The 14,843-nt window shown below is 42.6% G+C and overlaps 1 protein-coding gene across 8 annotated transcripts in view; it reads left to right on the plus strand.

Moving 5' to 3' along the window:
- The window catches only part of OPTN (optineurin), a 21,615-nt gene extending 12,370 nt beyond the window's left edge, over nt 1–9,245 (plus strand). For all 8 annotated transcript variants that reach the window (XM_068402449.1, XM_068402453.1, XM_068402448.1 and 5 more), the window contains exons 8-14: nt 2,722–2,837; nt 3,482–3,631; nt 4,680–4,773; nt 6,033–6,191; nt 6,900–7,030; nt 7,970–8,049; nt 8,288–9,245. In XM_068402449.1, coding sequence (XP_068258550.1) covers nt 2,722–2,837; nt 3,482–3,631; nt 4,680–4,773; nt 6,033–6,191; nt 6,900–7,030; nt 7,970–8,049; nt 8,288–8,409 — 852 coding nt within the window. In that variant the 3' untranslated portion in view covers nt 8,410–9,245. The remainder of the gene's footprint in view (nt 1–2,721; nt 2,838–3,481; nt 3,632–4,679; nt 4,774–6,032; nt 6,192–6,899; nt 7,031–7,969; nt 8,050–8,287) is intronic.
- The last annotated feature ends 5,598 nt before the right edge of the window (nt 9,246–14,843 follow it).

The raw sequence follows: 14,843 nt of genomic DNA on the forward strand, positions 1-14,843 counted from the left end.
GGTTAGCCTTTTCTTTCGGTGCGGCTGCAAGACTTCCTTTCCAGAAGCATGGGTTAATTGTGTTCCAATTAAGTAAAATGTCTTGAATTATGGTGACTTTCACCAGGGACCAAGAATTCACAGTCCAGCTTTATTAGAAGTGAGACTGTTGCCAGTGATATATGGTTTCATTTGTTGAGACGTTTTCTGTTAAGGCAATTTCTACTGATGTCTATCTAGTTTTCTGCAAATTGAAATGCCATCACATTACAAAAATCAGTGCTTTCATCTGTGAGTGTGATTGGATTAGTTGGATTGCTGCATAAAACAATTTTGTGGCTTGTTTTGCAGCCATGATGGTAGAAGAATGTTCTCTTCTTGCTTCTGAGATAGAAAAAGCGTAGTGCAATGTGCTTTGTGAGCCTTTACACCATTCAGTCCCTTTTGCTTGGAACGACTGGAGAATGATACTGGCTTGGGCAGCTTGTGGAGGGTGTCCTCAGCAACATCTGTCAGTAGACAATTGTATTCTGTCTGCCTCTCGGTCACACTGGCTGCGTTCCACACTTCTGCTCTGAGATGAAAGCTGGAAGTGTTTGCAGATCATCACGGATGAACAACTTTTATTGCTTCAGTTGCCTGGGGAAGTGGTGGACTTTCCCTGTTAGAAAACTGGAGCTTTTCTTTGAGGAAATAGGACAGCAGCATGCTCTTGATACACCTGGTATCTTTTTAACCACAGCTGCCCAGCTCATTCCCAAGCTGGACTGGAGACTTTCCGTGCATTTGATGAGATAAGACATTATCAATGAAAATTACAGTACTAGGGACAATTAAACTGATGCTAGCATGATGACAAGATTCAGATGTTTCTTTAGGAAAGCTCCAGGATGTGCCTCCAGAGACTACAAACCAGCAGGAGTCAAAGGTTTCATGTCTTCTAGAGTGTGGGGATGTATTTTAAGAATTGAAGTTCTAAGGTGTCCTTTGTGTCTTGGGTTGGAGGAGAACCCAGCTGCTGTTTGTTTCCTCCTCTTGTTTTTTGCCTGTCTGGAGGATCTTTCAGTGATCTTCCTGTGGCCTGAAGGCCAAATGAAAGGGCCAGAAAATGTAATCAGTTTTACTAGAAATCATATTCTTGGTTTGCAAAGTTGATTCATGAATGCATGGTAATGGAGTTACCATTTGGGGTTGTATTTTCTCCTTCAAAAAGTCAAGAACTGCAGTCTTCCAGACCTGTGGTACTCAGGTGTGTGGTGTGGGAGAGACTGATATGTGTAGGGAGAGTGCCAGTTGGCTGGAGGGGTGTCCTGGTTTGGCCTAGGCCAGAACCAATTCTCCTTTCAGTTAAGTTTCTTCTAAGTAACTGCACTTTCTGAAGTTTACATGTTTTTCAGACAGTGTCTGCTTCTAAAATTGGTAATGCTTGATGTTTACAGTCGTTACTAAGGTAACGATAAGAATGGTATGCAGACAAGCTCCAGCTTATACTTGTTCCTATAGTAACCAAGGTCACTGCTAAACCTCTTATGTTCCACAAGTGAAAGGGTGTAAAAGGGTCACACCTGCGGGGAGGAGTAGACAGGACAGGTGACCCAAAATTGACCAGCGAAGTAGTCCATCCCATACACGTCATATGCAGTTTAAAGCTGAGGGATCAAGAGAGTCGTGCTCTCTTCCTCTATGGCTGATATCCGAGGAGAACTCTAGCTGTTCTCCTGCCTCCAATCCCAGTCAGTGTGTTCCTGAATCTGGTTCCCATCTGCTGCCAAGTCCAGTTTGGGACGTCCCAGTGCCTGCCCTGTAGCGTCAGTGGTACAGTAAACAACTCCGTGGTCATCATCGGGGGGAGCTCAATATTGGTTTTGTATATATTTCATTACTTCCATTAATATTATTATACTCTTTTTTCATTGTTAATATTTTATTAAAGCTGTTTTAATCTTCCAGCCCACAAGTCTCTTTTCCTTTTGCCTTCTGGGGAAGGAAAGGGTTAATAGACAGCATCTGTCATCTGTTTAATAGCCAGCCCAGCCTTAAACATTGACAAGGGGTTTCATGTGTAATTGAAATAAATAACGATGCGTAAAACTTTCTGTGTTCCCTGCTTTCTGCTTGAAACAAGAATGGAGGAAACTAGAATGGAAGGGGTAATGCCAGTGCAGGATGTAACTGGGAAGAGAAAGTCTTAAGGTTTTGGTCTGCCTTCTCTACTTCCAAACTGCTGCTTCTGTTCTACATCTGCTGTCACACCTCTTTCGAAAGAGCTCACTGATGCTGGCAAACTGGAAGCCTACCTAGGGATGGATCATTTGTTTATGTTTCTTTGACAGACTATAACTATTGCTTAGAGGAGTGGCAGTAATCACTAAGTCTGCCTGCTTTGCTCATGTGTGTTTTAAACTGTGAACTCTGAGAAAGAAAATGTAGAAGTGTTTCCCATCTGCATGAGGTGTATTCTAGCCAACGTTGGAAAGTCAGTAATAGCATTGTCTTTGAGTCACCTGGATTTTATGAATGTCTTAAGTCAAAATGGGGTTCTGCCATATTTAGGAATAATTGGTAATTATGAAGCCTTGTGGATGGGGCCTTACTATTGAGTACAGAGTGTAATGATGCATACTGACATACGCTGTTTTCTCTAGAGAAATAATGATACTTCCTGGTTAGATCTCTAGTTAGACTGTGACTTTCCTATCTTGAATTGTCCATATATAATTTTCCTTATTTTTTCTCTAAAAGGTTGGCAGTGAAGTAGAAGCCCTGAATTTGCAAGTTTGTGCTCTGTTTAAAGAGCTTCAGGAAGCCCATGAGAAGTTGAAAGAAGCGGAATTGATTCAGAAGAAGCTTCAAGAAAAGTAAGGTTCAGAAGAACAAAACTTCTGCTGTGACACCCAGTATATATTTGTATGACAACTCCCACCTTGGGAAACTCACCAGCTCTACAAATATCAACTTAAATATCTGTTTCATAGAAATGCTGTAAAAGATTGCTCCTTCTCTGTAAGTGGAGATGAAAGTACAGAAATGCAGTAATTGTCAGAAAATCTGAGCTGCCAACCTAGTTCTACAAATAGAACCCCAGTGCCTTGAATTTTAAGATTTTGGTTTTAACCCTTCCTGATGTAAAAGCAAATCTTTCCTGTTTTCTGCTTCACATAACCAATTCTTGTTCTAGTCTTTGGGGAAGAAGCTCAGGGACCTAGTTGTGACCCTCTTCACATGAATGGTCTGTGCTTTTGAAGACCGATTGTGTAGGTTATAAAAAGTGGTTACAGGAGCCTCACTTTAGTTGCTTAGTTTTCTGTCAAATTTCAGTTCTTTGAGATTCATAATAGTGAGAAAGTAAGTGTTGGTTACAGTTTTGTCCTTCCTTGTTCTTCATCAAAATAAGCCTTTAAAGTGAGCCACAGAAAGATTCTTTTTGTAATATGCCGAGCATGCCAAATCCATAAGGAAAAGGTAAGCAGGAGAGATCAACCTTTTCTCCTTGTTCTGTCAGGTGCCAAGTACTGGAAAGAAAAAGCTCGGCTGCTGCATCAGAAGTGGAGGAGAAGCAGCAGCTAATATACACCATCAAGAAGCTGGAACTTCAGGTGGAGAGCATGCAGGCAGAGGTCAAGCTGGAACAAGCCAAGACACATGAAGAAAAGTGAGTGTGACTTGGTTTTGTATTTTGGGGAGGTATTGTCAGTGAGGAATGAAAGTCCAAGGGAACCTGGCCAAAGGGGAATTTTATCTGAAATATGAGTTTTGTGTTCTGCACCCTTTGAAACCACGTTATGTTTGTAGAGTCTGAACTAGAAACCTGCATTCACCTCAGCATCTGTGTCACTTTGAATCTGGAGTCTCCACATTAGGCCCAAATTACATCCTTTCATCTAATGAACCCCTCACTAGGAAAATTTGAGCTGTAAGATCTGATTTGTATCTTCATTTTGCCATAAAGTCAAAGATGGAATAGGGTCAGGTATATTATATCAGCAGAAGAAGCAGAAAAGTGACAACAGCTGTCCCATTGACTAGCAGGGTAAACGCATCCACTTCTTGGAGGGTAGGGACAAGTCAGATGGTTACAATGATGAGAAAGTGATGTTAATGAAGAGGTCTACGGTCTCTACAACATGTTTGCACCTAAGAGAGGTAAGTATGCAGTGAAACTGAGGTAAAGACACTCACTGTTTGTTCTGGCTTCCCCCTCCCTTTCATGTGCAATCCATGTAAGGAGTGTGGAAATGTCAGTCCAAGCTGTATGGAGAGCTGAACTGCCTGAAAGACCTGTCTTCAGCTGCTGGAGAAGCTGCTTATTATCTCTGGAGTCTGTGTCTGGTTCTGCTCCTGATGAATTCTCCTTCACTTCATGTCTCTGAGTCACGACTTGGATGTCTTCCTAAGAGAGGTGTCAAATTTTGAACAGAATTTGTGAGCTTGATATAAAAATATTGGGTGATGGATTCTTCAATCTGAAATGCAGACGATCAGTAAGGACGTTTGTTTGGACTCAGTCCATGCATAGAGCAGCACACAACTCATGGGAAGAGAGATGTTGAGACATGGAGTGTGATTTTTTTTTCTCATCAGAAATGCAGATTCATTTTCAAGGAGCTGTTGGTGCTTTTTTCTAAATTCTAACAGATTATTTAGATCTCAAAGAATTTTTAAGTGTTCCAAACTTTCACATCTTTTCTTGTCATAAACAGGGCAAGATCTAGTAGCTTGCAGGATGCATACAACAAACTCCTTCCTGAACTCACTGAAGCAAGGAAAACAATCAATGAAATGAAACTCAAAGAGGTAAACTCATCACAGGAAGAAATCATAATTAATTAGGGGGGAGTGGGAAGGGATGGGAGAATGTATCTAGGAACAAATTCAGGCAGGAAATAACTGTCATCCCTTCCACATAATAAAGCATGCAGCATAGCAGCATTGCTCTGATAAACATACATCCTGTGCTGTCAATTATAGAAAACTTTATCCACACATCAGTACTTCCATGGTGTTTTCTACATAAGGTCTAATCTGCAGTGCAGTATGGAGTCCAGTCCTTAGAGATCAGTCATATGCAAAGGCATATAGGTGTTGCTGCAGCATAATTTGTAAATATGGGAAGGTAGAGCATAGAATCATAGAGTCATTGGATGGTTTGAGTTGGAAGGGACCTTAAAGATCATCTAGTTCCAACCCCCCTGCCACAGGCAGGGACACCTTCCACTAGACCAGGTTGCTCCAAGCCCCATCCAGCCTGGCCTTGAACACTGCCAGGGAGGGGGCAGCCACAGCTTCTCTGGGCAACCTGGGCCAGTGTCTCACCACCCTCACAGGAAAGAATTTCTTCCTAATATCTAATCTAAATCTCCCCTCTTTCAGTTTAAAACCGTTCCCCCTCGTCCCATCACTACATGCCCTTGTAAAAAGTCCCTCTCCCGCTTTCCTGTAGGCCCCCTTCAGGTACTGGAAGGCTGCTATAAGGTCTCCCCAGAGCCTTCTCTTCTCCAGGCTGAACAGCCCCAACTCTCTCAGCCTCTCTTCATAGAAGTGCTCCAGCCCTCTGATCATCTTCGTGGCCTCCTCTGGACTCGCTCCAACAGCTCCATGTCCTTCTTATGTTGGGGCCCCCAGAGCTGAACACAGCACTGCAGGTGGTGTCTCAGGAGAGCGGAGCAGAGGGGCAGAATCACCTCCCTTGACCTGCTGACCTGTTAGACCTGTAAACATTTTTGTAATCTTAAATAGAACGCCTGCCACGGTGACATCCTGCTCATAACTGAAGCTCCATGGAAGCGCCAGATTCTTCTGTCTAATATTGCAAAATGGGAGAACATCCTTTGCAATGTCCATTAGGGAATTCTCTTAACTTGATACAGTGTAGTTTGAAAGCTCAAAACTAATCTTTAAATTAGAATATCAATCACCACTGCTGTCTTAGTCCAACTTACTTTGATAACCAAAATTGGAAGCTTTTCCAAGGGCAGGAGGAGTAAGAAGCAAGCTTTCACTTCAAGCAGTGTCGTATTCTGAGTTCACCTCGTAATAATAGTTCTTCTTTGCAGCTGGACAGAGTGGATAAAGTTGTGGTGGAACAACTGAATGCAAAGGTGGAGTTGGCAGAACAAGCTCTTGCTGCAAAGCAACTCAAGATAGATGAAATGAAGCAGATAATTGCTAAGCAAGAGGAGGACCTTGAAACCATGGCTGTGCTCCGTGCTCAGGTATCAGCTCTTCTTCAGAAATGGGCTAGTTTTCCCACCCAATATTCAGAAATCAGGAGGAACTATTTAATGGCTCCCTCTGGAATACTGAGTATCTGTTTCTTCAATTCCAAAGCATAATTCCCTTGCTCAGCCTGCCTTGCAGATCCCAGCAGAGCCTTTACCACCATATCCTACGGTTCTGTAGGAGGAACTGTGTATGCTGGAGTCTGGCACAACAAACAAAAGCTGGGAATAGATGTGTTTGTGTATTTAAAACCCCTGCCTTAAGAATCACTGCATATGTTTTAGGGATGATTTACTGAAACAAGTATGTGTAAACAGTGTCTAAAAAGCGTCTGTCTCACATTTAAGGCACAGAACTCATCTTGGCCCAGTTCCACTGTCTGTGCCACAGATTTGTCTGTGTCATTGGTCAAGTCACCTCCTCGCTGCTTGTTTATACCTCATTTCTGCCTCTGTACAGCAGAGGGCAATAGCACTGTCCCAGATAAGACACTTGAAGTATCTTATACAGGATCCAGAAACTACCGAGTCTTCTTCACCTTGGAAGTAGTGCAGGTCTTCACTTTGCAGTGTGTAGGTGCTGTGGAAGTGTTTTAAGTAGATGCAGGCTATGATACAGATGTGCTATTTTGGCATATAATGTATGATTATGGTTCAAGTCTAAGTTACAAATTCTCAGCATGATTTCATTTCTCTGATCAGATGGAAGTTTATTGTTCTGATTTCCATGCTGAGAGGGCAGCAAGAGAGAAGATCCACGAGGAGAAGGAGCAGTTGGCTGTCCAGCTGGCATACCTGCTAAAAGAACAGCAAAACCTTGAAGATCTTGGCCGGTGAGAACAGACTTTGGCTGAGCTGCGTTTGGACTGTCTTGTTACCTGAGTGCTGAAGTTGACCGACGTTCTCTTCCTAGTATCTCAGTAGAAAGGCAAACAACTTTGTAGAGATTTATTTCTTGGTTAATTTGAATTTTAAAAGAGGAAAAAAAAAATGAGTTGGCTGACATCTCATTTTAATTTTGTGATAGAATCTATAAGGCCTGTTAGTTCTTCGTTGGGTGCCTTAGCAAGATTTCACTTTGGATGATTCATACTTGGTAAATTCTCCCTGCTGATTCATTTGAGTTTCTTTGGGTTCTAGCCTCAGTTTTAGTGGTGAATCTGCAGCTAAGCTGGCTGTATGTGTGCCAGGGATGTCTGCTGCTTCTTCAGGTGGTAGTGGTGAGTGAGTATCCGTAGTTTCAAGTGCTGTGATACCCTGGAATTGCACTATTTTAGCACTCGTAGCTGTAAAAGAGAAAAAAGAAATATTAACCATGTGCCCTTCACTCATCTTGTGGAAGCCATGGATACAAGGACAGTGCCCAGAATTTGAAGAATCAAGTTACATTTCACATGCACTGAACCCTTTTTCTGGTATAAGTTGCTTTTCTACTTTAATCAAATGTGCGGTTTGCCCTGAATAGCTGAGAGTCCTTGGAGTTTTCCAGAGGAGTGTGCCCCAGATCCCGAGGTGGGTAGCTGCCCAAATCCTGCTGGTGTCAGCTATATAACACTGATTTCAGCAGGACCCTGGCACGATCTCACAAAGCGGCAGTGTTTCTAGGTCCTGTTTCTGAGCAACAGTTGTGAACTAAATGCATGACCAGTTGACGTGATTTACTTGCAAATCCTTTGATTTCTTTTGAACCCTCTTACCTTTTCTGGAGACAAAGGGAAGATACCTTTTGCTGAGTCTTTTTTCAGAGCCCTTGACTTACTTATTCTCCGCAGAAACTCTTTGGCAGAGATGCAGAATCGCCACGGAGCCAGGGCACCAGATCGGGAACACTCACCTCGCCTTGTCCAAAGAGGTACTGTAAGCAACCTCTCCAGCTCACGGGGCCAGGCCCTGCTGTGTTCAGTTTAAACCAGCTTTGCTTGGCTGCAGGCAGCTCCCAACTCCACTGTGGCTATTCTGGCAACCGGGTAGCTGCAGAGAGCGTGATTCTCTGGCTGTGAAGAGCAAGCCACCAAACCTCAACTGCTCCACAAAAAGAGTGGAAAAATCAGGTAATGTAACAGGTAATCATTTATTTTCTCTGCTTGCAGGAACTGGGAGTCAAGACTGGCCAGAGCAGCGAAATATCTCAATGTATTCATGTCCCAAATGTGAAGAAATTCTACCTGATTTGGACACACTGCAGATTCACGTTATGGACTGCATTAATTGAGTGATGCCCTCCAATTCTTCGTCTTCTGGAATTTCACTTGCCAAACACATTTTTTTTCTTCCTGCTCAAATAATGCTCAACTCCTACATCCAGTGAAGGAGGTTTTCAGGGGCTTTCTCATTAATTCGATGGGAAAAGGGTAAAACTCCTAGCCTGCCCTGTACTCACTAATCTTGTTTTAATCTGCTTTAGGAAAAGAATTTTTATGGGTTGTTGCATTAAAGAACTTCCAGTGTGTCTGCTGCTATGAAATCTTTAAGGAACATTCCCCTGATGTGCTCTGCTGTTATGGCTAGCCCACAGAACGGGGCTGAATCACTGCAGTCAGAAGGGAGATGGGATATATGCTGATCAATTGAAGTACTGTGAGCCTGTAAATACTTCATCTCTCATGTACTACGTATCAGGAAACTAATAGATTAAAAAAAGCTGTTTGAGAAGCTTTCAGCAAAATGGAGTAGTGCTGTATTCATCGAGCATTTGAAATGAACCCTGCTCTTTCTCCAGATGGCAGTTTTATTGCTGCCCTTGTGACCATACTAATCTGATGGTAAATTTTTGATGGCTTATGTAACTTCTTGCTTTAGCCAGATGTGGGTACAGTTTAAAACAGATCATTTAAGTCTGATATGTGTAGCTCCTGGTGTACCTAAGTCACTTGGTTTTATAGAACTGTTAATTTTTAAGGTGTTGTGTTGATTCTTCTTTATTATAATAAATTCATTTGAACCTGTACAGTATTGTGCTAGAAAGAGCTGAGCTGGATGTAACCTAATTTAAAGAGAAGAGTATAATGGATTTTCACATCTCAAAATAAATCTATTGCAAGTATAAAATGATCTATGTCTGTGAATACTTTGGAGGCTGAAACAGGATTGCAAATAGCTGTGGCTGAAACGCTCGTGTAGAAAGAACTGTAGTGTATTAGATCTGTTCTTGTCCTCACTGGTGTTTTTATCTCAACAAAAAACAGTTCTTCACTTGCCATTGCATAAGGGAGGAAAACACACAACTCTTAACAAAATATGAACCAGCATGAGTGGCAGGAAACAACTTCAGCAAATTGCTGGGTTCCGTGCAAATGAGGAGTTTCATGTCTTCTGCATATAGCTAACACTTGTACTGTTGGAAACTGGCAGGGAAGGGAAGTAGAAAAGATGCATGAAAACCTCTGAGCAGCCAAAACGGTGTCTCCTTATGGCATGGTCTTCCTGCTGAAGAAAAGAAAGTGTTGGTCACTTTGGCACTGCCCAGTTAGAAGGAAGCCTCCAAGTGGTGTTGGACTGATCTGCCAACCTTGGCGTAGGGAAAGATTTTTATTTTTTTACTCCGCTGTTCAAAATGGAATCTCTGGAAGCAAATATACCAGGACAACACCCTTTAACCTCACTACAACCCAGTAGTTAAATCTGTGCCATCTTGTTCTGTGGTAGGTCTATTAGGCTCACCGAGGGGCACCAGCAAGGTCCGTTTGTGCCCAGTCCACTTCATTCTGATTGCCAGAATTGTGAGCTGGGTATTCAGAAGGAGCGGGGTGGGATGATCGCAGAACCTGAGTATGGAAGTTTAACACTTTATTTTTAATACCACTTTATTACTTCTTGGCTCACCCTTCCACTTCAAAGTTCACATTATAATCTGCCTGAATGTTTCCTGATTTGGCATCACCGTGCACTGGTCTTAGAGGGGTTGGGTTGCCAGAGTTAGGAAGCCTTCATATATAGGCAGTGTGATCCGTAGAAATACTTGGACCTTTGGAAGATAAAATGCAAGAGAAACTGCATTTGTAACTAAAGCACCTATGCTGGAGTAGTTTTATGTAAAAGGCAAAACTATAACAAAATGCAATTGTAATTAGTTTTTGTTTGTACATTTGTAATGGTTTTTACCAAAGACGGGTTGCCCTGATCCCACAACCTTACTCTAACCATGGGGTATGCTTGTCTGAGGGACTTGGTTAAAAGTTGTTCAGAGTAAAGGCAAGCAAGCAGGAATGTGTGTCTCAGGATTTCAAGCAATTGCATTTTCCTAATGCAGAAAGAAATGAGCAGAAGGGAAAAGGTGAGGGAAATGTCTTCTGTGGAAATGTCACCTAAAATCCCCCTGAAGCTTCCTGTAGAGCTAATGTGAGTGAAAGCGATTGACTTCATTTATCCAACTACATTAGGAGAGTGCCACAGTCATCGTAAACTGCTACTATTGCACAGACTGATCAAATTGCTATTTTTTCAGCATTAATCTAATAAAATGGTAAAATAAATTTATTTAATAAAAGGGACATGAATTCTAGTCAGAACATAGTAAATCAGGGTAAAAGACTATTGTAACATTAATTATTCAGCAGGCAGGCTTCGAGTAGTCCGAAGTGGGAACTTCTGAACAGAGGAGCAACAGCTATGATGACAGTATTTACTGTGTCCCATTGCAGGAGTTACGGGGAATAGCATTAGATTTAGTAAATCAGGTGAGGGCCAAAGGAGGTGGGATAGAGTAAGATGAGTTCAGGACTTAACAGATCTCCATCAACGCAATCTTTTTTTCATTTGAAAAGAACAGCTACTTCCATACCTGTGATGTAGATAATCACATCATACAATTCAGTCAGAATATATCTTGAAAGGTCTTAAATGTCAGGACAAATTATGATATGGATGCAATTAACAATGGTATTAGTCCTAAAAGCTGGGGTTTCTCAGTTTCCATGTACACTAGAAATGGAGAAAGCACTGCTGAGCTACAAAGGGCAGCCCTTTCCCCACAAGCATTACACCAGACAGGTAATACCCGGTGTTTAAACACGTCTCCTCGCACATCTGACACCCTCACTGGAGTGGTGCTTGTGTGAAGGAGTCATGTGCTCACCCTCCATGACGAGGCTTATGAGCGATGTCATCTGTCCGTAAGAAATAAGAGACTGCTCTATGACCGACAGCAACTGGTCCGTGGCCTTTATTGCTGACTTATTTCAGGGAGGGGTTTCACTTCCAGACACATTGGGTTCCAATTTTAAGAGCTAAAAGTATCCGGTTTTGTCACTGCTTCGCCTCTCTCCACTGCGCTCATGAGGGTCTATGAGTAGATCCCAGCTCAGTGCTTTGACTGGTGAGGAGAAAGGGCATATTCTTGCACCTGGAAGAGGGCTTCTGGTTTGGAGATGGCTTTTCTAGAATAAGAGGGTACATGGAAAACTCCACTGGACGCCCAGCTTCAGAGAAGGTAATGCAGACCATTCTCAAGGAGAAGTCAAGCCGTGGTACGCAGTCCAAGCATTACTGCTGTCCATCAGCGATGGCTAATGGAGAGCAGCACAGCTTTTCAGGTACTGGGGCAGGAATGCTTTTCTTCCAAATGAAGGTGAAGATCAGGTCACACGTGGCTGATCAACCTCCTTCTGTATTCTGAAGTTCAGACCAACATTAAAAGGATGGTACAACCTGTGAAAGAGAAGCTTGTGCAGTAAAATTAATATATATCACTTGTGTCATCTTGTGATGTTGAGCTAAGGAGAATGGAACAACTCTATAGGAGAAAGCCTTATGGATGTTGGATACTGCAACTGAATGGGCAGAGTTATAGCAGATATTCTGTACTTGCACATGACAAATTCTCCTGTCAACCTACTTCCATAAATAAGTGCTTCTCCAAATTGTTCTGTGGGTAAAGATCCAAATCACAGAGGAGAAAACACGCTGAACAGATCAATAGTAGAATTAGAAATAAAAAGTTTGGTGACTCAATATTTTACTCAATATTTTGCTTCAAGCCTGAAATAGAAACTACTCTAGAGCTGATTAATTCAAAACACAGGCCTCAATAGTGTAAGATTTATGTTTCACTTGAAGCAGATGAATATTCTTAAAATATACACAAGAAAAATACCTGCAGACGTTTCTCGGTCAAAAAAAAGTACTCCTTCAGTGTATTTTTCATGTCATGCTGTCAGTGAATTCTCAGCTACCAATACCAAGAGAAACAATCCCTTTTTTGCCCTTGTAATTAAAGTGAGGAGTTGCTTTTATTTTGCCAGTTATCACTGTTGTTCTAATTATCTGTTGTAGACTCTGGATTCTTGTTTTCTGTTAGCTATAGCTCATGTTGTCACAGAGCTTCATGCATAATTTCAGGTAATACAAGAGCTGACTGAAATCTATTGTGAAGAGGTATCCATCAGCTTTGTTGCAACCTTCTTCATCAATTACAAGTACTCCCAGAGGATGCAATCTCTTATTGCCTTTTAATTGCTTCCTTGTGACAGTAGGATTTATAGGCTTTTTTCCCTGAATCCAATTTTATTATGGGAGCTTTGTGATAGTTATGGATTCTGCAATGATCAAAATCTGATGGAAATGCTACTAGGCCAAAAGCAAACTAATAGAATGATAATAGAGCTGATTTCATCCGAGGAGCATTAACCTTAATGAAAACACAGAAAATCAATGCAAAAGGCCAAAGGAGGAATTACTTATGCATCCGTCAAGTCAAAATTATAATCATTTAAAAAGGCTTCAGAAAGAGAAGGGATCTTAGCACAGGAATACTAACAGGAAGATGGACATTAGCTGAAGTAGGTCTTCATAGAAAGATACTAGGTCCAACAGTGCAAATCAGGAGGGACAAGGAACTGCAAAGAATAAAACCACAATACACTGAAACCTATTCATGCAACAGGGGGGATTATTGGTTGTTGTCATCATTAACTGCAGTCCAGAGGGCAGATGTGCTATCATGACAGGTGGCCACAGCCAGCAGATGCTCATTAGCACAGGTTTAAGAGTACATCCCCTTTGTTTTCCCTTAGATGAAAGATAAGATAAAATGTATTTGTGTTTTAAAGTGCCGAGATGCTATGTGTCCATGAGATACTGCTTGTCTGTTTTTAACAAAGGACATCCCTGATGTGTGTTTTTAACAAAGGACATTCGCAGCGTGTCCCGCGATCAGTACCCTGACTTGATGTGGAACAGGAGCCAGAAGCGTTTCATGCCACTTCAGATTTAAAATCCAGATGGGGAGGGGGTCAGAACAGCCCCGGGGGGTGGGGTTGAGATTTGTGAGCAGGAAGGTATCTCTGGATTTGCAAACTTTAAGTCGCAGGAGCGGGCAAGCCATCATTACTCCAGTTAGATGGAGAGCAGAGGGACTTGGTGATGCTCTGTGATTAGCCTGGGTCACACCGGCAATTAGCAGCCAGAGGGAGGGGAAATACAAAAAACACCTGATGCCTGCCCATGGATTCATGCCCATGCCAAGATGGGGCACAAGCTGTTTCCCCGCTTCCATTGTGGATGAGCAGCAGCACAGAGGAGTCCCCTTGGGTCCTCAGAACCCACATGCTCCTCCCCGTCTTCTGTCATCATTCATTGCTCTGGCTCCCCTGAAACACCTTTGCACGAGCACCACGCAGGCGGGTGCACCCAGAACGAGTTAGCCCAGCATGCCTGGGCTAGGCATGTGGTTTTGGGGAGAAAACCCCAAACCAAGAGAGTCTAACATGACATATACTGAACAGCTTGGCTGACAACAATTCAGCAGAGCATTTCAACTCCTCAGCAGAGCATTTCTCTCTTTGCTTTTGATATTTGAATGTATCTTCAGCTTTTTTCTGCCATCTGCTGGAACTTGTTCTTGATTCCTTCAGCTGCCACAGAATTTCTGTCCTTACTTTATCTTTCCTAACCCAGTACTGGTACAGCTGGCCTTTAAATATGAGAGACATTCTCTCTTTCTTTGTGTATTGTCTTGCAGGGTGGATTTAGTGCAAGAGCCTTGGGATCTGAGCTCAAATCCTTCTGTTTGGGGGGCAATTTGGGGGCGATTTCTGCATATAGTTGATGCAAGGGGAAAGGGACTAGAGCAATGAGCTTGTACCTACTCAGAAATATTATTTCTCACAGAATCATCATTGCTTGTACCAAAGAAATACTGAACCAGACTACAAAATCCTGACAACTGCACATGAGAATACCTGAGTTTGACTTTGCTGGGTTAAGACAAGTGCTGAGATTATTTAGGGAGTTCAGACAACTATGGTGCCTACTGTAACTACTCCCGGAGGTCACTCTGACCAGGCACAGGCTGTTATTTACAGCCAAAGCGGGCTCACACGGAGACAACACAGAGCTATGTGGACACAGGTCTCACACCATTGGGCTGCCCCACGGGGCAGGCCATGACACTGCCCAGAGCCACCATCTCCCCCTCCCTTTGATATAGTGACCCTTGTGTTCGTGTTTGAACTTTTACTTAGTGTGCTTCCTAACTGCTTAAAGAAGCATGCAGGACACATCTTGTCAGGATACATCTGGTCCATCTGGAGGGAAAGAAGATATTGTCCTTATCTACATCTTGGATGCTAGCCAGAAGAAGAAGAAAGGAGTATCCCAGAACATCCTGGCAGATGACACCAAGTTGGGCAGGAGTGTTGATCTGCTTGA

The sequence above is a fragment of the Nyctibius grandis genome, chromosome 5 (genome assembly GCF_013368605.1).
Source record: "Nyctibius grandis isolate bNycGra1 chromosome 5, bNycGra1.pri, whole genome shotgun sequence".
Taxonomy (NCBI): Eukaryota; Metazoa; Chordata; class Aves; order Nyctibiiformes; family Nyctibiidae; genus Nyctibius; species Nyctibius grandis.